At 45.8% G+C, this 27,957-nt stretch overlaps 1 protein-coding gene across 2 annotated transcripts in view; it reads left to right on the forward strand.

Annotated features, from left to right (window-relative positions):
• MXI1 (MAX interactor 1, dimerization protein) overlaps positions 1-27,957 on the forward strand; it is a 66,386-nt gene that overhangs the window by 1,330 nt on the left and 37,099 nt on the right. The window contains exons 1-2 of one of the 2 annotated variants that reach the window (XM_036438983.2): positions 17,015-17,286; positions 18,663-18,795. In XM_036438983.2, the coding sequence (XP_036294876.1) occupies positions 17,214-17,286; positions 18,663-18,795 (206 nt within the window). In that variant the 5' untranslated portion in view covers positions 17,015-17,213. Of the gene's footprint in view, positions 1-17,014; positions 17,287-18,662; positions 18,796-27,957 lie in introns of those variants that run through there. The other variant, XM_036438982.2, reaches the window with a different exon arrangement.

Raw genomic sequence — 27,957 nt, forward strand, 5'->3', positions numbered from 1 at the left:
ACTTGGCGAGGGGGCCGCAGCCAGAGAAGGAAACTTTGGGATCTCGCAGGAAACAATAGTTGGGGAAGAAGGTGTGGGCTGTTGTGTGTGGTTTCTTTATTTTCCGGGCGACGGCGGCTCCCGAGCGAGGAAGGCAGATGCCTCTCTGGCCGATTTCTACCGTCCACCCCACCGTGCCACCCGGCTCCGGTGGCGAGGGATGCGGTGGGGGGTGGGGGTGGGGGGAGAGAGGGTTGGGAGCCCCACCCCGGCCTGGCCTCCTTTTTTTATTCTTTATTTTTGTTTTATTTTTGCTCCTGCCAGCCGGGTCCCCCCAGTCCTCCCCAGGCAGCCGGCTCTGCGCCCTAATGGGGGCCCGCGTGTGCGGTGTCTCCGGCCCGGTCCTCACGGATAATAGCTGCGAGGCGGGGGCGGGGGCAGGGGCAGGGGCAGGGGCAGGGGGAACGACAGACCAGAGAAAACAGTCTGTGCAATCTGTCCGAACAAGTAGCAAGAAGGGGGGTGGGAGCGAGGATGGTCCGATTGCAACGTGTCAGATATTGTAACACCCCCCCCCCCCCCCCCCCGCAACAACACACAACAACAGCAGCAACCCTCCGACACAAAAACACCTTCCCGGACCGACACCCCAGGCCTCCGGGGTTCACGTAAGCCTGTGCTGGCAACGCAATTTTTCAAAAGCTGTAAGGCAAAAACAACAACAACAACGAGGGTTTGTGTTGGGGGGTCGGCGATGCGATCTTTCCTTTCTCTTCTCTGGTTTTCCCGGAGAGCGCCCGCCTGGGTTTGGAGAAAGGCGCATCGGCCGGCTGTGCAGGCAGATCGGATGGTGGTTGTTATTCGGGGTGTGTGTGTGTTGGGGGGGGGTGATGGTGGTGGCGGTTGTGCATTTGTCAGGGGACGCGGAGAGGACCTGGTTTTGTTTGGTGTGTTTGCTTTTGTTGGAGGGGGAGGGGCGCAGCTTCTTTAGCCTCCCCCCCCCCCCACCCCCCCGCCCGCCCGGGGTTCCCTGTTCTCCGGAGCCCGTCTGGTTGCGCCGGCATCTGCAGGGGCGGAGAAGGGGGGGGTGCACCTTAAGAGGGCACCTTGGAAGTGGGTGGCCCCCCCTTTCCCAGAGGGGTGTATTAAGTAAGAGGAGGCTTGCTGGAGCTACCACCGCGTCCGGCACCCCTTGGCACCCGCAGACAATCGGAGACCTCAGCCCCCACCCCCGGCCTTCCTGGCCGCCGCCACCTCCTTGTTTACCCCAGACGGGGCTCCGGCGTGGCCACTAGTCACGTAAGCAGAGGGCCGGGCTGCCCCGCTTGGGGCGGGACAGCAGCAGCGCCGGGCTCCCCGGGCTGAGCGAGCCCAGTGGCTTCCTCCCGAGGCGTCCGCCGGCTCCCCAAGAGGGCCCGGAGCCTCGGCGCCCCAAAGTCAACTTGGAGTGCGTAATCGCGCTCGGCCCCGCTGCACACCGCCCCCCTGTTCTTCCTCTCCCCCCCCACCCCCCGCACCCCGCGGGGGTATTTTTAGCTCTCTTGCCTCTTTTCGCCGCCGCTCTTGGGCTCCGCATGACGTGATGTCAACAGCCCCCAGGTTTCCCCGAGAGCGTGGGGCGCCGCGCCGCCGTCCCCGGCCGCCGAGGCCCCACTCCCGACCCCAGCCAGCGGCTCGCGCAGGCCAGGGCGACCCCCAGCCAACTACGGGCGACCCTTTGCTGGGCCCTCAGTTATTTCCCCTCCCCACCCCCCTTTCAAACTGGGAAGACCCTCGGTGGCCACTTTATCCACTCCATCACCACCACCACCACCACCACCACCCTCCCGGTCCGGGTCCGGGCCCGGGTCCGGGTCCAGGTCCGGGTCCGGAACCCGGGGGCCCTAAGCGGCCTCCTGTGATGGGGGCGCTCCTCGGGCCCGCGGCGCCCGCTGTTGTTTTCCGCTCGCCGCACACAATGCCCGCGCGTCCCGGCGGCCGCGTGTGCACAGCCCGGCGTGAGCGGGGGGCGGGCCGTGCGTGCTCCCGGCTCGGGCACTGCGGGTCCTCCGCGCGCGCGGGGCTTGTTTTGCTCCGGAGCCCCGCTCTCCGAGAGGCTTACATCATCCGCCGTGGGGGGGGGGGGGGGGGGGATGGGGATCGGGGCGTTCGATAGGATTCCAGCGTTTCCTAGGTCCCTGGTTTTTTGTTTGTTTGTTTGTTTGTTTGGAAGGAAGGAAGCAGGGACCCTCGCTTTGTACTTAGTATCATGATTGGGGGAGGGCTCAAGTTTTGTCTTCGGGGCAAGTTCTGGGTTCTCTTATTTTAGGTCACTCCTGCAAAAGGGCACGGCCAGCCTGCTCAGGTGCACCACCTCCCCGCCTTCGTTTCAGCCAGTTCCCCTGTAATCACTTGATCTCAGTTTCTCCGCCTTCTCCTCCAACCCCCTCCCAGCGTGAGACACATGGTTTCCACATGGAGACAAACTTCTTTCCTCCGACTGGACTTGACCTAGCTGCGTCGCTTAGCCAATCGGCAGCGGCAGCCTCCTGTGACGTCACGCGTTGCTGAGGCCAGAGACAGGGGGCGGGGCCAGGAGGCAAGCCAGGCAATCTCTGGGAGTTGTAGTGCGGCTTAGCCGGTACAAGCCCTTCTTAAAGGGACGCTCTTCTCCCCGGAGATGGCTGTCGAGGCTCAATTCGATTCTCCATTTCAGGTTCTGTAAGAACTTCCTGAAATGCACCGATAGACCCTGGTCATGAGTTCACAAGGTTCTATTTTTACAGTTGTTTGCAAAGTACTTGTTTGGCAGGAGCTTGCCTTGTTTTCCATTCTCACCAGAGCTACTTTTCATTGCCTAGTTGAGGTTTCAATAGGAGGAGTGCTCACCAAGTTGAATTATTCCCAGTAGATATGGTGAGTTTTCCTGTGGGGAGGGGATCCAAAGTAAGTCATCCAGTAGTGACTGCTCTGTGCAAGGCAAGGATTCCCTACGCAGGTGCATTCTCCTGAAGTTCCAACGGATGTGAGTCCTTTAGAATCTCAAAGGCCTCCAGGAACATTAATCACGGAGACCATGGCTTCTGTGACCACAAATTCGGCATTTATATATACATAACCTCTGGCATCCTCACCTAAATCCATCTGGGGTCCGGTGGAGGGGCGGCAATTTAGGATGGACTGATAAACATATTTGCTTCCTGCTTTGGAAAAGGTTAAAACTGAGAGAGAAAGCTTCACCCAGGGGTGCTATGTGCATAAAAGCTGTCGAGTAGGGATGAAGAAACTACTGCAAACAAGGAGAGGCCTACTCAGTAGAGGACAGAAATGAGCTTCTCAGAGCCTGGGGAAGGTGACTTTCAGGATGGAGAGGAGTGATGAAAGAGGTAGAATGGATTACCTGAGTGAGGGTGAGGTACCTCTCTGGGGGCATGCACAGGCCAAGGAGCAGCCTTTTCCTCCTCGTGGAGGAAGCTGCTACTGTGTGGTATCATTTGGCCCCACCCTGCCTTGCTGACTTAATCTCCTCTGCTCCTGTCCAGCAGGTCTACCAGCAAGCAGGGTTCACAGTCATGCCTCTGTGTACGACTAAAGACTCTTCCCTCTGTCTAGCATGCCCTCATTCTCTTACTCCCTTGGGGTTAGGTGCATCTCACCTACTTTTCAAGACCTAGGTCAGGTTCCACCTCCTCCAGGAAGCCTCCCCTGGCTATTTCTTAAGTCAGGGCAGTTGAGACGGTGGAAGCTTTACAGCAAGCACGTCAAACTCGCGGCCTGCGGGCCACATGCCTCGTTTGTTTGGCCCGTGTTAGCCTTTGAGCTTGACATGCTTGCTTTACAGTCGTCAGAGCAGGGAACTATTTCCTCCTTTGCTGCTTATTGGCGGTGTGAATCTCTCTGAGGTTCCATTTCTTTTTTTGATAAAATGGGAATAACAATAGTACCAGCCTTCTGTCATTGCTGAACCACTAAATCAGGCACTCACTTTAAAGCTGTAAAGTACCTGGAATATAATAAGTGCTCAATCAACAGCCACTTCTCCCAGCTTTGATAATCAGTGCCATGCAATGTTCTACTTGTTTCCTTTGCTTTTGCTTTATCCTCATAGGGAGATTATTAGCATCTTAAGGAAAAAGATCACCTACCGTTTCTCAGTATATGACACTTTTGCATATAGCATACCTACTGGACATACAGTAGACAATATACATTCTTTGATTGATTAGACTTATCATTTATTGGCTATGGCAGAGCGACCAGGTTTAAAGGCCAGGGTATACATGACAGACTTTCTAAAGATTTGGAGAAGAATTGGAAATGCTGACTTCCTCCAAGAAGGGAAGGTTAGGGGTAAATTACCCAGCATCCCTGCTCCTCTGTAAATGAGTGTGATAAATTTGCTTGTGTCGAGAGGTGTTGTAAAGATGGAAGGAGATAATGCATGTTTAGACTTGGTATATAGTCAGTGCTCAATAAATGGTAGTCAGTATTGATACTATGCAATGCAGTCAGTTGCTGCTGTGAAGAACAGAGCCTGCAAGGAGATGGTGGGTAAGGCCTGGAGAGCTGAAAGTACATACTGAGATCAACTGTGACTCTAAAAGTGCATTAATTACTGGCTTAAAGAGCAGGGACTTATGCTAAGTTTGAGGGCTTTGATGCAACTAATGTTCAAGTGGGTCCCATTTCTGCATGCAAGGTATCTTATCACTCATTCATTCCACAAATATTCATTGAGCACCTACTATATGCATTTGCCTTTTTTTTCTGAAAACTCTGGGTTGATTTATGCTGGGGGCAGAGTGGGATATTTGATTTTGGTTGTATAAAGAACATTCTTAAACCAGGCTCCTATTTCCTCTGCCCCCTAAATTATGTTCCCCATTCAACATTTTTTTTTCTGGTGTTAACAGGTTCTCTGCCCACTGGTTAAATGCCAGAAGCAGGCCTTCAAGGATATTAGTGTGACTCTTAGAGTCCCGGAGCTCCTAGGGACTGGGTATCCTGCAGAGGGAACCCAGGGGAAGAGGGGAGGGCCTTAAGAAGTTGAAGCTTAATTGAGACATTCCTGGTTTTGGGGGGAAAGGGATGTTCCATCAGCTGCAAGGCAAAGCAACAGCTGCTCACCTACCTTCCCTTAATGACCAAAACACTCTCCCACTATCATACCCAGAAATGGGGCTTTCACCTGAGGATGGCGGAGCAAAAGTCTGGAGGTAAACATGCAGGAAATGAAGAGGGTACCAGCATGCAGCAGCAGCAACTGAATGTACAGCATAGTATCAATTCTGGCTGCCATTTACTGAGCACTGACTATACACCAAGTATGGGGCTACGCATGCATTATCTCCTTCCATCTTTACAACACCCCTTGACGCGAGCAATTTTATTACACTCAGTTACAGAGGAGCAGGGATGCTGGGTAATTTACCCAAAGGTCACATGGTTAGGAGGTGGCAGAGCTGCGTTTGGAACCTAGGCCTCTGAAACCAGAATGAGCCCGAGGTCTTGACCATAGACACAGCTGTGAATTTTACGGCCAAGGAATGAAGTCCACAAAGGGGAAATGGCTTGCTCAAGGTCACCCAGCAAGCAACCTGGAACAGAGCTTGTATTTGAAATAGCCTCATGATTGTCCAAGGTCTTGCAGTACACACCTTGCTTACACAAAGTTGGGAAGTTAGGCTGGAGACAGAATAGCCAACCAGAGAGTTTTCTGACTTTCAAGAGTTGTTCAACGCTCCAGGCCCTAACTCAAGTTCAGGTTCCTAGGAAACACCCTACCCCTACCCCCCATCCCCCACCTCTGCCTTTCCCAAATCTGCCCTCTGGACATATTAGAGGACTTGGGGCTGTTGCTATGGTACTGGAGCCAACAGCAGGTTCATCCAAAGCTGGGCCTTTTTCCTTAAAACAACAACAACAACAACAACAACAACACCCTGCCCTGCAGAACTGGCCACAAGGATTTGCATTAGTCATTGTGGCTTGCTCTGTTTTAGATCCCCCTGCCTCTCCACCCCACCCCCTCCTCCCTACCACCACCACTTTCTATAAATACAGTTAGATAAATATTGATTTAAACTGGGTTTCTGGAGGAGGAGCACATGGTTGCCCTGGCCTGGTCTTCACTTAGATACCAGCAGTCCGCCAGGCCTGACACACCTAACCCCCGACAGACAGCTCTGGTTTCCAAATGACCCATTCGGGGGAGGTGAGTTGTGGTTTTGTGGCTTTTGAATTTAAAGAGAGAAGAATAAAAAGTAGTAAAAAACAAAAACAAAAAACAAAAAAAACAACAACCCAGGCAGGAATGGGAATCCTCCTGCAGAAGGAAGAAAGCAGGCAGGAATAGAGGGAGGTTGGTTGCCGTCTGGCCTTCCGAACTGTTCTCTTCCCATTCCCATTCTTTCTTCCTCTCCATTTTGGGTTTTGTTTGGAAAGAGGCAGGTGGTAAGACAGAGCTCTGGGGCCAGAAGGAGCCCCAGAGGTCACAGAGCATCCGTCATCCTCACTAGACAGACGGGGAGGCCGAGGCCCAGAGAGGGACCGTGGCTTACTCAGGGGGACACAGCAGAGGCAGAACCAGGTCCTGCTGGGCTGTGTTCTCTCCTGCCTGATAGGAGAACGGGTCCCAGCCTGAGCACCAAACTGGGCTTTGGTTTGACAGGTCAGTTGCTCATCAAGTCAGCCACTCTCAAACCTGGTCTGCTGATTCTAGGGTGTGTCCAGTTATTGCAAACGTCATTGCAACACTCTCAAATGGTCTTTCAAAACGAAGCTAATTTGAATTTGTCATTTAGAAAAAATATTTTCTTTTCTATTGGGGGTGGGGAGTGGGAAGGCGGTGAGAGTGACAGGATGGCTCCGCAAGCCTTCACTGAGGAGGAGGAATTTGGGTCTTTCCAGAGGGGCCTCTTCTGGGGGTGGAGGGTGGGGCTCTGGGCTCAGCCTGGAGAGAGACCAGTTCTGCAGGGACAGACACCTGCCCGCTGGCTCTTCTGCTAACCTAAAGGGAAGTAATTGTCCCCGAGTGGTGGTCTGGCTGGAGGTGTCAAAGCTGTCAACAGCTGGCCCGATCTCTCTGGCCAAAAATAATGGGGCATTTGCTGCCGTCCTCCGGAGCTGGAGGTTCCTTCTTCACTTCCTCATCTTGGCAGAATGCTGGGCTGGGCCCCTTGCTTATGAAATATTTTAAAAGTTCAGGTGCCTCTTGCTTGAGCAATAAATCTCCATGAAATATATGTAAATAGGATCCCCCTTTTTTTTTTTTAATTTTAGAAAACCTCTCTTTAAAAGGCCCTTGTGGCCCTAACCGGTTTGGCTCAGTGGATAGAGCAGCGGCCTGCAGACTGAAGGGTCCCGGGTTCGATTCCGGTCAAGGGCATGTACCTTGGCTGTGGGTACATCCCCAGTAGGGGGTGTGCAGGAGGCAGCTGGTCGATGTTTCTCTCTCATTGATGTTTCTGACTCTCTATTCCTCTCTCTTCCTCTCTGTAAAAAATCAATAAAAAAACATTTTTACAAAATAAGTAAAAGGCCCTCATGGCAAATACTTTTATAAAACATGGAATTACGTTATGTACCAGGAGTTCTCCCTAATTTATTTTTTATACATTTTATATATATTTTTTTAAAAAATATATATTTTATTAATTTTTTACAGGGAGGAAGAGAGATGGATAGAGAGTTAGAAACATCGATGAGAGAGAATCATCGATCAGCTGCCTCTTGCACACCCCCCACTGGGGATATGCCCACAACCAAGGCACATGCCCCTGACCGGAATCAAACCTGAGACCTTTCAGTCCACAGGCCGATGCTCTATCCACTGAGCCAAACAGGTTTCGGCTCTCTCTAATCTAATTTATTATGTGAGTTCATTATTTGATTCATTGATTCATTCAACTGGTATGTAAGGAGCACATGTTGCTTATGTCAGGCACTGTGCTAGGTCCCAGAGGCACAGTCTCTTCCCTCATGGAGTGTATACTCTAATCCAGGACCAGGTTTTAGAAATGCAGTTGTCTTAAAGGGAACCTCAACAAGGTGGGTTGCATCTGACCTGGGTTATGTGTCTTTGGTTCTGGCCGTCATTATAGATAAAACAAAACCATACCATGGACTTCCAAAAGGAATAGTTTCTGCCCTCCCTGTACCTCTCCACTTCCCCTTTGGGGCCCCCATGTTTAAAATCCTTTGTGTTTTGTGTTTGTCCTTGTAATTTTTACAGATCTGACCAAAAAAAAAAAAAAAAAAAAAAAAATTGCCTGAGCTTAGGAAACCAAGTACCGTGTAAGCAGCCTGGGAAGTAAACACATTCCACTCTCAGTTCTTTACAGATCGGTGCAGTTCGTACTTGGAAGATTGTCCTTACCCATGTTCCTACCGAGCCTGCTCTCTCATGCACATATCTCTAATATCCAACGCCAGTGTCTGCTGAGGAAATTTAAACACAGCAAAATTCGAAAGACAAACAGTGTCCCGAGGGAGAGGGAGACTGGGAAATTCAAACTAAGGCCCATCAAAGGGGACTCGGATTACCTACTATTTGAGATCTTTCCCTCTGTATTTTTATTGCCATTGGCGAGGACACCTGAATAAAGGTAATACAACAGTATTAATGGAGGGCATGCCCAGGGCTGCTCTGTGTCTGGCCATGGGTGGCAAGTGGGAGCTCGCTGGGCCTTTGTTTTTATTTCTGCAGGGACCCAGAACTACTTTGTGGTGTCCCTGTGTTATCTCCTCCTTATCTCCAGCAACCGGCCCATCCCTACCATAGTTCTGGACTCCCAAGACTCGGAGTGCCTTGCATACAACTTTCTGTCATTCTTTTCACCAGCTGTGAAATGTAGCTCGATTTGATAAACAATGTCTCTAACCTGCCAGGAGCCATGGTATAGGGAAAATTCCGAAGTGCACTCTGTATGGGGTCCGGTTCTCCACTGCAGTGTGCCTGATAGACACGTAGAGGCCAGCAAATCCCGTCTCTCTCCTGGGAGTCTGATAACCTGGGTCAAGTTTTCTCTGTTCTCCAAAGGAATAGTGGTAATGGCGCCCCACTTATTACTGAGCAGTTTACTATGTGCCCGCACAATGCTAAGCGCTTTATATTAAAGCCTCACAACCATCCAATAGGAGGGAAGGTGCTATAATCACCCTCATTTGATAGATGAGCAAAACCTTAGCCTCAGCAAGGCTGACGGATTCCAAGGCCACACGCTAGCGGAGAGCAGAGCTGAGGCTCAAACCCAGGTCTTTCTTCCTAGGAAATCATAGGGCTCTGGGAGAAGCAAGAGGCAAGAAATGGAATCTGGAATGTTTGAAGTCCAGGCTGAGGGTCCCTTGGGAATGCCTCCCTGGAGCGACTTCCTTTGCTTCCCACTCATCCTAGGGCAGAGAGAGGGCAGCCAGAATCTCCCAGACCTCTCTGGGTGTTGACACTGAAGCCAGATGGGACTCTTTCTCTTCTGGAGGACGATGGTTTAGGGCACATGTGTCAAACACAAGGCCCGCGGGCCAAATCCGTCCCGCCAGGCCTTGCAATGTGGCCCGCACCGCGCTGTCATCACTGCACTCCGCTGCGTTTCCATCACAATGACAGTTTATGACTGTTCAGTAAACCATTCGGCCCGCGATTTAGGCTGGATTTTAGATTTTGGCCCCTTCTCTGATTGAGTTCGACACCCCTAGTAGGGTGTTGCTATTTGCACGTGTGGTACTACCTTGCCCAGCACCCCCAGGGGAACTCACCCAACCAGGAGGGCCCAGTGTGGCTCTGCGTGTTAGGGTGTCGGGGGTGTGAACCACACCCTATCAGGCTGTACTAGGCTTCCTGAAGGCGCCCAAGCTCGTAGGGCAGCTGGTCTGGCCCATGCTCGAAGCTAAGGGCTTCTGCCAAGGAAGCCAGAGGAGAGAGGCAAGGGTGAGCCGGGCAGAGGAGCTTTAGGCCCTGGCTGTCACCATGACAGCGCAGGCCAGCTGGTTCCAGTGAAACGGCATAGGTCCAACCAGCGTCTTCCTTTCCTCGATGGAGATCTAGGAAACCGGAGTAACCCTAAATATAACTGGGTTCAAGTCACTTACGTGCTAAAGCCCTTCAATAGTTTCTCTCCTGTCTCGCTTAGAATAAAATCCAACTTCCTTCATGGCCCTCACCCCGACTGCTTAGGGGGAGTGCGGTCTGCGGACAGTGACCCAAGGTGTGTGTCCTGGGAGCTTTTCAGGGATGGATTCCCAGGCCCCAACACAGACCAGCTGAATCCAGATCTGCGTTTTATAGTTCCCCGGTGATTGGTGTGTCCGCTCAAGTTCAAGAAGCTGGCCCTTGTGGTTTCCCTGATTGCTTCACCCACCTGAAGCTACCCCACCCCCATTGTTTTCTTTACCCCTTATCCAACTTACCACCATTCACAGTGATTTTACTTGCTTATCCTCAGTCTGCCAGGCAAGCACCTTGAGGACAGGGACCATACGTAATTTTGCTCATTATTCTATCTTCAGTGTCTAGATTAGTGCCTACCACGTAACAGATGCTTAAGCAATGATGTTGAATGAATGATGAGTTCTCTGCCTTTAACCTTCTGACCTAGTGCCTCCCAACAAGGGAGCTACTGGTGAGCTGATTCTTGTGCAGATTTGTCCAGAATATAGCAGGATCCAGCATCTTTGGTTCCCAATCACTAAATCCCAGCAGTACTCCGTCATTGTGATACTCAAGAAACACACGACTGCCCGACCAGGGTGGTTCAGTGGTTGAGCATTGACTCTTGAACCAAGAGTTCACCCGTCCAATTCCTGGTCAGGGCATATGCCTGGTTTCAGGTTCAGTTCCCAGTGGGAGTGTGTGCAGGAGACAACCTATCGATGTTTCTCTCTCATCAGTGTTTCTATCTATCCTTCTCCCTTCCTCTCTGTCTTTCAAATCAATAAAAACATATTGGGGGAAAAAATAACAAGGTACTCCTACACATCTTCCAAAGCCTTCTAGGGGGATGACATTACCATTGCCCTAACTAATTTTGTTCAACCTTGTCTAATTTGACATATCCTGATGTATATGCTATGGGGTCCAGGAGTTAGAAAATCCAAGATTGAATCCATCCACCATGGGGCCTTGGTTAAATCACTTAATCTTTCTGGGCCTCATCAGTGAAACAGGAATCTCAAAGGCACGGTGAGAATTAAGTGAGCATGCCTTTAGTAGCAACACCACGCACATACTTGGCTCTCACGACATGACGACTAGTAGGCAAACGAAGGCATGCTATTCTAGGACCTCTGGAGAATCCCGGGAGCCTAGAATCAGAATGCTGGAGTTGGAAGAGATGCCAGTGTCCTTGGGCAGGCAACGACCTGGTATTTTTCTTCTAAATGGTCCACCTAAGGTGGAGAACTCAGCCACAAGGCAGCCAGGGCTGGGTGTGTGATTTAATGCCCAGGGCCTGGCTGGGGCTTAAGGGTGACCTCCACCAGTCTCTGCTGCCTGGAAGGGAGTGGTGATGCCAAGGGGTGGGGGCAGGGCAACTCGAGGCACGATCCTGGCAGGGGATGCAGGGTTACCCAGTGCTGTGGCAAGAATGTGGGGCATCCTCTTAGCAGCAGGGGGAGGCCTCTGTCAACCTTTTTTTTTTTTTAAGGTTTTAAAATCACATTGTATCTACATGTGAAAGAACAGGTCATTGCATCCCAAACCCAATAAATGCCACAAAAATTTATAGTACAACCTTGCTTTGGCATATAGATGCAAACATTCTAAACAAATGATTAACTCATGGGATGGCAGCGTTTCAGGAGAACAACATATCATGGATGACCAGGCAATAGGCTGGAGAGACGACTGAAAGTCACCACGTCTCCTGCTATAAATGATTGTAACCACAAATTAAAGGAGTGCAATACATGACCACAGCAGCGAATGATGAAATGCCGTTTGAAAAAAAGAATCTGGGAGGCATCTGTGATGAAGGAGACCACGTCCTTTCACACAACACAGATCACTTACCTGCGGTGGTCATTTCATCAAAGCGGCGTGGTGGGACGTCGGGACCACAGCTTAGGGTCCTCACCAGCAAAGGAGCCGATTCAGAGGTCATCCTTTCCTTAGTTAAGAATGAACCTTGAACAGAAAACAAAAAAACAGGTCTTGGATTCCTTTGAATGGAACTTGATCTTGATACTGAAAGGCATGGGGCTCCACAAATTCAAAAGACCAGAAAACTCACTCCATCATATATCTATTTCTATATCTATATCTATTTCTATATCTATATCTGTATCTATACTTATATCTATATCTATATATTTAAAAACACGAATAAATATGAAAAAGAATTATGGAGATGGGCAGAGAGCACAAGGCAAAGGTCTGTAGCCCTGAGTCCTAACCCTTGTTTTGATAGATGGCTGTGTGGCCTTGGGTAAATGACTGTACCTCTCTGAGCCTCAGTTTTCCCATCTGAAAAAATGAAGACTGGATTCAGCAGTAAGCTTAATGATATAAACTTCTCTGAAATAAACCACAACTTGCCTTCACTTGGCATGGGCCTAGCAAACACCGCCCCCCCCCATACCTCATCAGTTGCACCCCCAAGCGGGGTGCTCCAGAATAAACAAGCCTCTCAGATGGAAGGGTTGAGTCCTGCAATGCAGATTTCTTCTTGGAAGGAGAAGGGAAATCTGAGAGATTGAGAGATGAACAAAAAACAAAGTCACTGAAACCGGCTGCTGCAAGAAGGGCCATTAAATATACTGTAAGAAGCCCTTTTCCATAAGGGGGAAGAGATAGGCCAGGATGCAAGTCAAGTGCAGCTGCTGGAGCCTCTGCCAGGGGCCTGATCTCACCAGAAAACTGAAGTTAAAAAAAAAACAGCAAACTTCCAGGTTCAGAGAGCTCTGCTTAACACCATCTCCCCCTGCTGTGTCCTCCCACCCCCTCTTCTTTCCGTCCCCGTCTCCCCAGCTCAGGCACCTGGGTCGCCTGCTGCTTTCCCCTGTGGCTGGGATGTCAGCCGCCAGCCCTGGCGACCGACCGGAGCCCTGGAAGGCAGCAGCTACCTCTCGGGTCTAGCATTACGTCATCCCTTCTGGACCCAAATTTATCGCGGCTGCACACAGACCCGCAGCTCCGAGCTGCCACCGACTTGAGGAGAGCTTACGCATGAAGTTAGGCAAGGCTGACTCACTGAGAGGAGGGAAAGGTTTTCTGCTGCTCTCCACGTTTCTGGGCTCCGAGGGGGGGGGGGGGGGGGAGAAGGCTGCGGTTGTCATGTCTGGGTGAGGGGAATAGAAAGATGCAGAACTGTCAGGAATCTCACTGAGGAGCTCAGGAATCACCCTCCCTGCCCCCAACCTTGATTACTTGAAACGCCCATCCTTAAAGATAATTGCAGAAAACATTGCCTTGCACAGTAAGCACCGCGCAGTTCGGAGTTCTCTTAAGCTCCAGGTGTCATCAACACGGTGACTTTGGACTTGCACCTTCACCTCCTGGTCCCTTCCCCTAGGGTTCCAGCTCTCCTATCTGCAGGAACGATAGGACACAGACCAGCCTCCTCCATTGTTCGTGACTATGCAATACATCATTTGAAAACCTGCTCGCTGAGTAAAGGGTGCAGGGAAGGGACCCCTAAGGACTGAGAGCCAGAAGGCAGATTGTCCTCATCGGGCTGCGTTAGTGATAGGCCTGGGGGCTTCTTCCGCCTTCGGTGAGACTCCGGAGAAAGCTGCCTTCAGGAGGGGACAGAACCAGAGACACAGGCAGACTTCCAGGTTCTTTTGTCAGCAGGCTTTGGAAGCAAGTGCTTTTCCTCAGTTTCCCCGTCTGCACCTGTAGTGCAAAGGCGGACTCGTGTGAGCAATAGGAAGGGCACGGCTGCCCCTGGGTTCCTTCAGGCTGGGGCGGAAGCTGGGGGATGGTTGGTGGATGGGATCACTTTCCTGAGGCTACAGCCCCAAGCTTCGTGCTGGAGGAGGCCCGCGTGGCCAACAAGCATTCTGGGGTCCCCCGGAGCAGGGAGAAGAAAGTGGCCCCTTCAACTGCTGTTAGAAAAGCCCCCCTGGTTTTTCTAAGTGGACAGAGCGTCGGCCTGCAGACCAAAGGGTTCTGGGTTTGATTCCACCCAAGGGCACATATCTTGGTTGCAGGCTCCTCCCCAGTCCGGGCCCTGGTCAGGGCTCATGCAGGGGGCCACCAGTCTATGAGTTTCTCTCACATTGATGTTTCTGTCTGTCTTTCCCTCTCTCTTCCACCCTCTCTAAAAATTAAAAATAAAATAAAAAAATAGAAAGAATAAAAGGCTGGATATTCTACATATAAACCAGCTGTTAACACTTTCCACTGCCCACCATTACATCATCTCTCCTCTTCCATGTGCGCAGGTGGCCTTTAGGTGGCGCTTGCCCTGATTTCTATCTCCCCATCTCCCTCTTGGCCATGACTCTAACGAAGGGCTGATTCAAAGCAACAGTTTTTCTGGTTTGTAATGCTCACCTATTCTGAAATATAGACTACAAGACAAGAATATAGAGTTCTTTTGTGACTTGTAGCTTATCTGTATGTGTCCCTTATTTTATGCTTTTAATATATATTCACTGAAGAGAATATATTATTAAAAATCATTACAGACATAATGGATTCAGGTTAATCCTTATGTATCTACTTTATAAGATTTCCAGTAATAATTATTCTTTCTGGGCTAAAATTTCCAATATGTTTCAACTGAAAAACTGATCCCCCCCCCCCCCATGTGAACAATAACAATTTCAGGCGGGGGGAGGAGGTCAACTAAGAAAGGCCAGACATGTGCATCATCTCACTTTCTCTTAATAATGTCCTAGGGCTTATGATCTATGCATTAAACCCATCTTGAACCCATATGTATTTTCAGTTAGTACTTTTTTTTTTTTTCTTGATTGCATGTCACATGGTTTCATTCCCATTGGGTAGATTTTTATCTGTCATAAAACTACCTCTTTTAAGTACTGCAGGTAGCTCTTAGCAATATGAGATCTAAAGCTTAAAGGGTTCTGTAAGCGGTAGAAATAATTTCTACCCTCGCCTAACAGATGTTATGAGTGAATAGGTATTGTCTTTTAAATTATCCTACTCTTCCCCTACTCAACATGACCCTTTTTGAGGGTGGAGGGTGGTTGTTACCAATACCCAATGGGAAAGTCCAGATCTGAAGTGACCCAGCCAACAGCTGAAAAAGCACAGTCCCTGTTTGAAAGCCTTTACAAAAAATTTAACTCTCCTGTGGCTTGTGAACACCTCTCATTTCGGGTCTCCCTGCACTTGATGGACCATCTATTTGGTTCTTAAATGTGGTGCCAAGTATAATATTTAAAAGGGCTGGCACAGACTGCTGCAGTTTTTGACCTCATTGGAAATCTTGTTCACTTGGAAAAGAGAGAGAGAGAGAGAGAGAGAGAGAGAGAGAGAGAGAGAGAGAGAGAATTAAAATGCAGTATGAAGCCCATGACATTTTTGAGAGTACGATTTTCATCCTGAGATGGTATTTTCTGCAGTAGCCACTGGAATTTCTCCCCTCACCAAGAGCTTCCTGTTATTCTGGATGTCCACCAGCAGGTTAAAATAATCAGGGTGGGGAAAAGTTATGGATGTTTACTTAATTACCAACTTGGTCCTAGAGCATTCAGCAGTTATGACCTTCTTGCCTTTCCTCTCCCTAGACCAGTGGTTCTCAAATGGAGATGATTTTGTGCCTCAGGAGACAGTTGGCAATGTCTGGAGACACTGCTGGATGCCATGAGCATATAATGGTGTGCTATGAGCATATAATGGGTAGAGGCCAGGGCTGCTGCTGAACATCCCAAAATGCACAGATCACCCACTGCCTCCTGTTCTCCCCCCCTCCCTCGCCCCCCTGCCCTAGAAGTATTCACCCCAAAATGTCAGTAATGCTGAAGCTGAGAAACTCTGGTCTAGACTTTGAGGACTTGGAAAGAGAGTGATGGTGAGGGCAGCCATTGACAGTCCTTTAATGTGGTCCTAGCTGTCGTTAACCGCTGCTTGCAGTTCTCTCTATGGAAAACATGAGAGGAAACAGCCATCATAGCTTCCATTTATTAAGTGTCATGGACTAAGTGCTGGAATTATTTCATTTAATCTTCCCGCTAAGCTCGTACTGACTACACACTCTTTGAGAGCAGGGGCCTTGTCTGTTTCTCTCATTACTGTACACTTTACGTCTAGTACAGTGCCTGGCATGTGGCAGGCCTTTAACATTTGGGTAAATGGAGTCATTATGTCCATCTTACACATGAGAAAAACGAGGCTTGGAAAGACCACACAGCTAGTGTAAGTAGCAGAGTCAGGATTTGAACTGACCCCGTGTGACTTCAGCACCAAATCACTTACCCACTGAATTATATCCTTCACTTATAGCACTAGAGCGGTTTTCTGGCCTCTAAAATCAGCAGTGAAGGACTGAGGGAGGAGAAAGGAGTTTTTAAAAGAAGTTTAAAAAGGAAACACCTACCTCTATGTGAAAACTGAGGTAGGAGAAGGAAGAGGGACCATATGGAGCCCTCTCTGTTTGCGAAGGGGTCTTCCCTTGTTTCTGAACGGTGATTTTGGCTTTCCAAGTGTTTCTGTGTGTGCTGAGCAGCACATTTTGCAGAGGGGGAGACTAAGGCACAGAAGTTACAGGAGAGGGGGGGTGGATAGAGGACTGGAACTTCGGAAAAAGAATGCTCCAGCTCTGGGCACCCACTGGTAATCGCTGAGAAAAGGGCCTCCTGGCAGTGGACACTCAGCTCCCTCAGACCCTTCCCTGCCAGGAGCAGAGCCAAGGTAACCCCTTGGTCTTTCTGCCCCATAGAGAAGCCAAACGTGACTACATGTCCCGGCAGCCATTGCGGAATCCGGCTGCACGCAGGAGCATCAAAAAACGGTCCCCGTACTACAACTCCCGGCGTGCAGTCGGCGGGGCGGGACTACATTTCCCAGGAGGCAGAGGAGGGGCGGGAGGGGGCGGGCGCGGCGCTGCTCCCGCCCCTCCCCGTGCTCGCGCGGAGAGGTAAACAAACCGCGCGCGGGCTGCGGGCGGCGCGGCCGGGCGGTGGGGCCGCGGGCACGGCGGGGCCGGGGGCGGACTGCGCGCCGAGCAGCGGCCGGGCGGGCTGGCCGGCCCCCGCCGCACATGTCCCGGGGCGGCGCCGGACTGTAGCCGCCCGCGGCGCCTCCTGTGGGCCGGGGAAGGGAGCGCGGAGAGGTCGCCCCCGCGGTGCCCATGGAGCGGGTGCGGATGATCAATGTGCAGCGCCTGCTGGAGGCAGCCGAGTTTTTGGAGCGCCGAGACCGAGGTAACGGCTGGGCGCCGCCGCCGCCGGAGCCCGCGCACTCCTGCTCCGCGCGGGGAATGCAGTGCGGCGGGTGAGGTGCGCGTGTGAGCAGGGGAGTGCGCGTGTGAAGTGCGCGTGTGAAGAGGGTGCATGTGTGAGGGGAGATGCGCGTGTGCGAGTCGTGTATGAGGAGTCGTGTGTGCGTGAGGCAATTGCGTATGTGGGTGAGGTGTATGCGCATGTGAGGGGAAGTGTGCGAATGTGAGAAGGCTGCATATATGAGGAGTGTGCGTGTGTGAGGGGAGGTGTGCGTGTAGGAGTGTGCATGTATGAGGAGGTGCATGTGTGAGGAGTGTGCACACGTGAGGGGAGGTGTGCGTGTAGGAGTGTGCACGTATGAGGAGGTGCATGTTTGAGGAGTGTGCACACGTGAGGGGAGGGTGCATGTGTGAAGAGTGCATGCATGAGGGGAGGTGTGCATGTGTGAGGAGTATGCATGTATGAGGAGGCGCATGTGTGAGGAGGGTGCATTGTGAGGGGAGATGCGTGTGAAGACGTGCACGTGTGAGCTGGTGAGGGAGCGGCATAGGGGAGGCCCTTTGTGAGGGGAGGTGGACACACGTGTGGGAAGGCGCTCGTAGGTCTGTGCAGGGGAGGAGGGCGGTAGGGGCCGGGGAGCGGGTGGGAGCTGGGAGGCTGGGGAGCAGGCGGCTGGAGAGGGTGAACCTGAAGCTGGGGGGAGGGGACCCCAGAGACTGGAGGAAGGGGGCGTAGGGGGGGCAGCACAGGCAGGGCTGGGAGCCAGGAGCGGGCGCACGCTGGGGCGGGACCTCTGGCGATCCATCAAGGTGGGGTGATGGGAGATCCTTTTAGGGATGGAGACTGGAGGAGATGTCAAGAGATGGGGTAGGAAGAGAAGGAACAGTGGGAGCTGTGGTGTCAGGAGAGAAAGTGTCCTAAGACGAGGAGATTGAATCACTAAGTACATGAAAATGCGAGGCTTAGAATGACACCTAGAATGGGAAGACTGGGAAGACTTCAAGGAAAGGAGAAATTGTGAGACCAGTGAAATGATGGAGGTGAAGGGTAACCTGGCTCAGAAATTAGGGTAAGCCAAGAATTCTTGGAGAAAATGGCTTTGTTAAAGGGATAAATCGACTTGATTTAGAGGAAGTCTCCACACGCCTTCCAGGCCGTTGATTGGGTCAGTGTGCAATGTCACAGGATTGATGTCCAGGGAAGGATTGGGACTTTTATCTTCCAACCAGAAAGAATGCCTCTTTTTCTTCTCCTGTTTTAACAACATGCTACCACCGCAAGCACTTCAGCGCTGTGGATCCATGGATTTGGGTATAGTCCCTTATATCTTTTTTTTTTTCTTCTTGCTGTCTCTTTAGAGTGTGAACATGGCTACGCCTCAACGTTTCCCTCCATGCCCAGCCCCCGGCTGCAGCATTCGAAGCCTCCGCGGAGGTTGAGCCGGGCCCAGAAACACAGCAGCGGGAGCAGCACCACCAGCACTGCCAACAGGTAGCAAGCTGGGGAGGCTTAGAGAGGAGGGAGGGAGGAGGAAAGAAGGGAGGGAAGGGGTGCAGGGGAGAGGGGAAGGGAAGGAGTTCACACTCAGGTCCAAGTACCAGGCCTGCTGACCGCAGGTCTCTAACACCAAGTCTGGAGCAACACTGCTCAGCCAGGTGGGTTCTTTTACCAGCATCCCTGGGGATGTGGCCCTTTTAACATAATGAAGTGTAGGATCCATAACCTGACTTGGTGTAGAAGGAAGGAATAGAACCTGGAAAGACAACCAAACAAGTTCCTGCTGGGACTGAGTGGGAGGTCTGTGATTTAGAGGGACTTTGCAGCACGCATACACGCATGCAGCGACATGCTACAAGTAACCGTGGGCCCGGCTTTAAACTTGGGATGATCCAAGAAGAATTTTTTAAAATCAGAAATATCGCAGGCAGGACATAAAGCAGAATGAAGGGTTTTGTTCAAGGAACAGACATATTGTGTTAGGTAGAGTAGGAAGTTAGTGGGCATGGTCTGTTGATTAAGGATGAAGGGGAAGAACATGCTATGAAAGTTTTGCCCTTTTGTTTAGTAAGATTGAATTGGCAAAGGAGAAAAAGGAAGGAAGGAAGGAAGGAAGGAAGGAAGGAAGGAAGGAAGGAAGGAAGGAAGGAAGGAAAAAGAAAAGAAAAGAAAAGAGAAAAGATGCTATTCTTCAGTCAGAACAGACTCCTAGAAAATGCTTGTCTGGATGTACTCAGACACAGTTGACTTCCATTTTTTTTTTAAATTTTTTGGTAGCGACTGGCTGTCTCTTCAGTGTTCTTGTTCGAGAGGGCCAGTGAATTCTAAGGATTCATCTCATGAGAATTTCAAAAGGCTGTCTTAAAAGAAAAGCAACAGATGCCGCCTTTTCCATGGATGAGAGGAATTGAGATGTTTTCCCCCTGATCCCCAAAGCTTTGTCTAGAGCATATAAACATGCACTTCGGAGGGGCAGAGAGCAATTTCTGAAGGCTTTGGAGAAAGCTAGACAAGCGGCTGGATAGTCACTTAGGTAGGCAGCAGGACGAGGGCTCTTACTGATGGATGCAGGAAACCCGAAACTCCCGCAGAGGAAAGAGCTAAAAGGTTAGATTTTCCCATTCTGCATTTATAGCATCACTGAAGCAGAACTCAGATTCGCTCTTCTCCCTTTGACTGTCTATAAAGCTGTATGCTTCCTTTTTGTTCTCTTTTCTTCTTGAAGATTACTCTGTATTTTTAAACTTACTTTAAAAATAATTAATCATAAGCTTCATATACTGTATTTATGTTTATGTGTGGGTCTAGAGGGTTTATTGTGGTATAGTAGGTTTGGGATGAAAATATATAGTATGATAGAATCATTTTAAAAAATGTAAGTATAAATTTTCTTGTTCTTCATAGTGTCTCCGGTTAACGAATCAGCAGTTAAGACCTCTATTCAATAATTTGTGTGTTTTTGCAATCCATGTGTGGCTTAAAAAAAAACAAAAACATATATATATATATATATATATATATATATATATATATATATATATATTTTTTTTTTTTTTAATTTGGAGATCTGAGAAGAGTACCAGCTAGTACACCAGACTTGGATTCTGCCATGCTACAAGTATTTGAGTCTCTTATCTAATAGATATTAGGTATATGAACTCATTGCATTTTCTCCCTATCCCTTGACATTCTTATTTTTAAAATAAGGGAATAGACTCCAGATTCCCCAAGGTCCTTCCTTCCCTCAAGTTCCATGACACTGATTTATTGACAGTTCTAGAGATCAGTTCCTCTATTAGTTATTAACTATACCACCCCATCATTTCAAATGTGACATTTTTATTAACAGCTCAGAGATTGCAAAGACATAAATAAATGTGCATTCCTAGATTTTACCTATTATGTTACAGGTCATTAATAAGTCTTTGTCATCTTTGGACTCCTACTTTGCTCAGGTTGGGGTTTTGACTAAGTGATATATCTCTTTCATGCTAGTGTTCCTGTCAGGATTCTACTATTGTGTGTGGGACCACAGTGCTAATTACTGTGTGTTTTCATATAGCTTGTCAGAACATTTGTAAAACTAGAAGCATTTTATGTTCTTACAGTACCCAAGGGAAAATAACTACATGCACATTGGACCACCTAAGACTAAGGAAGGTAATTTTTCATGGGAATATAAGTAGAGAGATAAATAGATTTTAGAATATATTATATCAAGGTTCTCTCGTGCATGAGATTTAAATGGGTCTATAGATAAAAATCAGTATATTAAAGTGAAACACTAGGAATTACTCCTCCTTTCTGTTTTTTGTTTTGTTGTTTTTTTAATTCTGCTTCATGAAGTAGGGGAGCCAAGAATTAAATTTCAATATTGGAGTACTTGGGAAATAGTGTTGTTAGTCCTTTTGTAAGGGGAAACTGTAGACTTCCTGTTAACTTTAAGCCTATTACTGGATTTGATAAATATTTTATTATACTGGTTACATAAAGCAGAAAGAAAGAAAACTTGTAAAAATTTTCCATTTATTAGTAATCTGAAACAGGGAAAGGAGTAGAGTTAATGAGTATATATGTCTTAATTTCCTGACAAAAAAGCTCTCTTTGTAGAAGTTGTTGTTCCTGCTATGCATTTCAAACATTGGTCTTGTATTTCATAAAATGACATGTTTCCTTGACATGGCAACATCTTTTTCCCCCCCCTAGTAATCTAAGATATAATAAGATATGCCTGATATCAAATGTTATTTTACAAATTTATGTTGCTAGTTGATTCCTAATATTATACATTTCTATTCCTCCTAAGTCTTGAAATCTTATTTTCACAGACGTACAAAGGAGAAAGACTAAGTGCTATAATGGGATGTTATAAACTGTACCCTGAAAATCACAGTAGTTTTGACATTTGGAACCTGTGATATGTAATTATTTCTTAAATACATGGTCGACTTTACTGTAGTCTTGGTCATAGGCTTCTGGCACACTACCTGAAGACACCCCTGCTAAGATGTTACTGCTGTTAGAGAGCCTGGCTACATTCGCTATCTGTTTTATTGAGGAGCATCAGATAAGCTCAGATTCCCAGATTATTTACTGTTTTGTTTCACAACAGAAAAATATCTCAACATCTGTCATCTATAAAATGCTGCTAACTCTACGTGGCTTCAGTGTGTAGCACTGATTTCCTCCCAAGTATCTCTTCAATCTTGCCTTCTGTCTTCATTACTACCCTTCTAATCTAAGACACCATCATCTCTCACCTGGAACTGCCGCCATAACCTCCTAACCCGTATCTCTGCAACCGCTCTTCCCCCAAAGATAATTCTGGTGTTTCCTCCTATCTTTTCGCCCGCATTCTGTTCTCTGCTGGGGAATAGGTTTTCCTCACCTCTGGCCAATTTATCTCTGCCTAATAACACTCTTATTTCCTTTCACTCATAACTTCTTCAGGAAAGCTCCTCACCTGCAAAAGTAAATCAGATGTTCACATACCTCATTGCACCCTTCTTTTTTCTTCTTACAGTATGCAGAAATATAGTTATCTGACTGATTAATTTATGTCTCATTCGCTGTACTAACTCCATGAAGGCAGGAATTGAATCTCTTCTACTTAAAAATGTATCCCCAGTACCTACCACGGTATCCAGTAGACAGTAGAAGAATGGAAGGTTTTAAAACTCCAGGTAGACTGTTCTAAGTTGAAACGGACTTTGTCTTTTGTGCCGCATACCATATTAGACTCTTGATGGAGAAATGGTGGAAGAATATGCAACTCTTGCTTTAGCAACCTCTTTGATTACTTTGTATTCTAAAGATGTGAATGATAACACATTTGGAAAGGAAAACAATATGTGATATTTGAAGAATAAAAATCTTCACACCACCAGTTCTACAGAATATGACAATTAATTTTAAAGAACACTTATTGTGTTCTTTGTCATGAAAACAAAATCTCAAAACTTATGTATGCAAAGAACCATATGTCTGTGAAATATTGGTATGTACCTGTGACATTATACATAGTAATTGCATTCTTTTTAAAGTGATCTAGAAAATAGTATCAATTTATGTTTGAATTTCAAGCCGATGAAAAATTTATTCTCTTTAGTATTTTTTGAATGATTAACACATTCTGTGTGATATATTCTGTGATATTGTCTTCCACTAAAATTGGGTTTAAATGAAAAATTCTCAAGAATTATTTATATACCTCTAAACAAACTCAGACTTTTCATTAAATGCTTCATTGAAGCATAAGTTTGCTGTTGCTGGATTTCTTAAAGATATATTCCTCTGTGGAAATATCTTTTGAAGGAGACTTAAATGATCATGCCTTGTAAGTCAGTAGGGTAACTGTTTCTGTTCCTAATTTAATGAGAGGCCTTTTGCCAGAATATTAAATATATGATGTGGAAGATCACAAATCATAGAAAGGGAATTCAAAATTTCATCTTGCATCGTTCTCTGCTCTATGAAGGTAAGATATTACCACTCCTTTTATGATTAAAGCACATGTGGCTTAGAGATGGAAGGTGATTTGCCCAAGCGTGATAGGTATAGGTAATGGTTGAGTTTAATATCAAATTGGATTATAAGACTGTTGACCTGAAGAAAGCTTTCTCTTCTAAATTTCTTCTTACAAATGAAACAGCATTACTTCCTTTGGATATAGCATGATTCTTTGTTATTTCTCGAGCGAAGACAGTTTTCCAGATATTAATCTAATCAGAGAAGTTGGATGGTATGATTTGACAAAATATATTTCTAGACCCCATTTTTGGCCAATAGTGCTGAGAATTTAGTTGTACTTTTCTTAGTAAAATCCTGCCTTTTTTGTTCATTTATTGCAAAAAGTGGATGATAGAACGTGAGCTACATTAGGGCAAGGACTTTGTAATGTTAGAGTGTTTGTATTCTCAGTGTGGATACCCAATAAATACATACTAATTGAGTGAATACTTGATATTTTCAGCCCAGTTACATAGGTGTTTTTAAATGAAATGTTGACATACGTTGAGAAGACTTTTAGAGAAATTTGGGCCTAGTTGATTGCCCTTTGTGTGAAACTGATCTAGGGATGTTTAATATTTTTATTCTCATTGTCAGTTTATGTTAGCAGGTACACTTATTGGAGACAAAGTTATGTTTTTTTTTGCAACATTTGAAGTTGAGGCCCATTTTATGAGAAGTAGCTGAGCAGTGTGTTTCTTTTATTCTTTAGCAAACATTTAAGCATCACTAGGAATTTAATATTGATTTGTGCCATTTTCATAGGTTTGAAAAATAACTTGGATCTTAATGGCCAAGTAAGAGTAACAAGTGTGAGGCACTGTCTTAGAAAGTGAAGGTCTCTTATTCTGCGTGTCAGCAGGAAGACTTGAATGTAAATGGTTACAACATTACTCCTAATCACCAAAAGCTGGAAACAATGAAAATATCCATTAGTTAGTGAATGGATAAATAAAATGTAGTATATTTATACAATGGAATGTAACCCAGCAATAAAAAGAAACAAACGACTCATACATATAACAAAATGGATGAACCACAGAAACATTATGTAAACAAAGTCAGGTGCATATGTGTACATAGTATATGATTCCAAAACTATAGAGACAGAAAGCACTCCAGCGGTGGACTAGGGCAGTGGTCTGCAAACCGCGGCTCGTGAGCCACATGCGGCTTGTGAGCGCGGTTTGCCGCTCTCTGTTGACTGATGAGTTTGCCGACCACGGAACTAGGGGATGGGAGTGGAGATGGATTGCAAGTGCCCTTTTGGGATGATAGAAGTTTTCTAAAACTGGATTATGGTAAGTGTTACACAACTGCACAAATTTACTGAAGCTCATTGAACTGTACACTTAAAATGGGTGACTTTTATATTATTTAAATTTACACCTGAATAAAATGGTTTAATGAAGAGCCTCGAACATGGAACAATGCTAAAAAGAACTAAAGGTAGAATGAATGAAGATCAAGCAGAGTCCTTTAACACGTGAAATAAACAAGTGAGTAGGGAATGTAGCTGGTTAGAAGAAGGCATCTCCCCTTTCCTGTCGCTCCCAGAGCCAGAAAATGGAGCTATACTGCCAACCTCACCTCCCTCACTCCCTTTGAGAACCACTTTTCCGTGCTTCTTCGAAATAGATGTACAACATCTGTGTCTGCTTCTAGTACTATAGGGAGAAACAGAGTATATTAACAAATAAAATTAGGACCAACTTCAAAAAAGTGGACTTTATATTTATTATGGGTAATGCTGTTAAAATTCACTGTCTCACTCCCCCGCCCCCCAACGAGAAGCTGTTGGATGTTTTTTTTCATGCCTCTTTTCTGAAAATATTGAATTATAATTTGGAACTCAAGTGATTAAAGAGCACTAATATTTTCTCCATTTTTAAAGGTTTTTTAGACTGTTGCTCTGTAATAAAATGTTATTAATTAATGAAGTAGTCTAGATAATTAGTGGTTTATCTTCTTAAATTTTCTGTTTTAATCTTTGCAAATATGCTTAAGAGCAGTATTTGTGATCTTCAAAATTCTCTATAGTTTCCAATATTGTTCTCTCACCTAAGAAGTGATAATTTCACTAATAATGTATAAACTTTAGTATGTACTGGGTGCTTCTTAACTTCTGGCGTTACTAACATTAGAAAGCAAGCCAGGTATATTTATCTTAAATCCACTTAACATTTAAAAAAGTAGTATATGTAACATGTTTGTACTAAAGTAATATGTAAAGTAATATGTATGTTAAACTGGCTCTAAACCTCTAATCACATGGCTGGTCTTTCTGGCATGGTCAGCCTCCAATGTGAGTCATCTCCTTAGCATAAACTCAAGTGTAATCCCAGGGCCCACCATGAATAATGGAGACATTGCTATAATATGGGAAATTGTAAGGTTTTAGAAGCTCTGTCTCAGGAAGTTGGGACAAAGACAAGAAAAATTATTCATGTTAAACTGATACTTCCCATACAGTGTTGGGTTCTATTTGCTAATATTTTCTTAATTTTTATGTCTATGTTCACGAGGGACAGTAGTTTTATTTGTTATCCCAGTGTAGTTTCTTAGTCAGGTTTTGGAATCAGGGTAGTAATATTGTCCTCAAAATGAGCTGGGAAATGTTCCCTCTCTCTTTATTTTCGGATAGGTTTTATTTAAGATTGGTATTATTTATTCCTTAAATGCTTGGTAAATTTTACTAATGATGATTTCTGGCCTAGAGTTTTCTTTGTGGGAAAGTGTTCTTTTTTTTATTACAAATTTAATTTTTTTAATAAATGCAAATCTATGCAGGGTTTTTAATTCTTCTTGAGTCAGTTTTAATAGCATGTGCTGTTAAGAATTTGTTCATTTCCTCTAAGTTGTTGAATTTATTGGCATTAAAATTGTTCATAATATTCTCTTATCTTCCTTTTAATGTATGTAGGAGCTGTAGTGATAGGCCCTCTTTCACTCTTATTTGTACATATTAGTAATTTTCGTCTTTATTTTCTTCATCAGTCTTCGAAGAAGTTTATCAGTTTTGCTGATTTTTTAAAGTCAGCTTTCATGTTTATTGATATTGTTTCTGTTTTCTGTTTTGTTTACTCCTTGGCATTTTTATTTCTTTCCCTTCCTTCAGAGATTTTTGTTTTCAGCGCTATTTTGGGCCAGATAAGTCTGTTTTGAGCATCATAGGTTGTTTAAAGTATCCCTGGCCTCTCCTTAGGAACGTTTACCTAGTTGGGATGATCAAAAATGTCTCTCTATATAATCAAATGTCTCCTGGTGGACAAAACAGCTCACAGTTGAGAACCATTGCTTGACTTCTTTTGGTTCAGTGTTTTTCTTTTTCTAGCTTCTAAAGATGGGATCTTAGATCATTGATTCTGGGCTCCTCCAGCAGCAACATAAGGATTTAAAGCTAAACATACTTCTCTAGACACTGCTTTAGCTACATCCAACGTATTTGATAGGTTGCGCTTTCATTAGTTTTCAGTTCAGGATATTTTCTAATTTCTCTGCAGTGCAGTTCATTCTTTGATTTGTGACACATCTTCCAAGTAGTGATTTTTTTTTTCCCTACCAATAGTTATGTTACTGTTACTGATTTCTAATTTAATTCCATTGTGCTTAGAAAACGGACTCTGTATGATTTTCGTATTTATAAATTTATTTTTAAAATTGTGTTTTACAAAGTGCATAACTTAGGAATATTTATGCGGTACGCCAAAGGATTTATCAAAGACTTAAATTAAGGTGTTTGGTATAATTGAAAATGAATTGATTTTTTACAGAATTCAGTTTATATGTATTTTTCCCCTGTTTATTGAATATGTATGTATAGAAAAATGTACAAATCTTACGAGTACAGCTTGATGAGTTTTCACAAAGGTGAAGACATAAAATATTACAGACTCTTCTTAGAAGTCATTATCTTACCTCTTTCCAGCAACTATCACCCCCCTCCCTGATTTTTGAGGCCATAAGTTAATTTTGCCAGTTTTGAACTTTTTATGAATGGAGTTACACAGTATGTATTTTTGTGTATTTGCCTTCTTTCACCCAACATTTTGTTGAAAGTATGAATATTCTTTCATGTTATTGCATAATAGTTGTTCATTCTCACCTTTCTATGCAATATTACAGTACATGAATATTTTACAGCTTATTCATTCATTCTACTTTTGACAGATAATTGAGTTGTTTCAGTTTGGGGCCAGTGAAAAGAATGAGCATTCTTTTGTATATCCTTTGGTGAACATATATTAATTTGGTGTATTCCTATAAGTGGAAATGTTTAGTCATAAGGTGTGTATATATGCAGCTTTGATATGTAAGATTTAAGCAAAATTTTATTGTAGTTTTTGTTATGCATCCTTTTAGGCATTTGCTTTTTTTATGGTCTTAGTTATTATGGTGATGTGTTTTTGTCATTGTTAAAGAAAGTAATACATTTCTTATGGTGAATTTTTTCCCTAAAAGTCTACAATATTAAAAAAAAAAAAAAGATTTTATATTCCCACTATATGAGAATGTATTTATAATTGTATACTTGTATTATTGTACTAATGTTTTATAAATATAAGATAAAGCTTAAGAAGAAGAAATATAAATAGCAATTTTATTATTCCACTAATTCTTTTTCACCTCCTTCAGGTGTATACTTTG

This window comes from Pipistrellus kuhlii, unplaced genomic scaffold (assembly GCF_014108245.1).
Source record: "Pipistrellus kuhlii isolate mPipKuh1 unplaced genomic scaffold, mPipKuh1.p scaffold_m20_p_15, whole genome shotgun sequence".
In the NCBI taxonomy this organism is placed as follows: Eukaryota; Metazoa; Chordata; class Mammalia; order Chiroptera; family Vespertilionidae; genus Pipistrellus; species Pipistrellus kuhlii.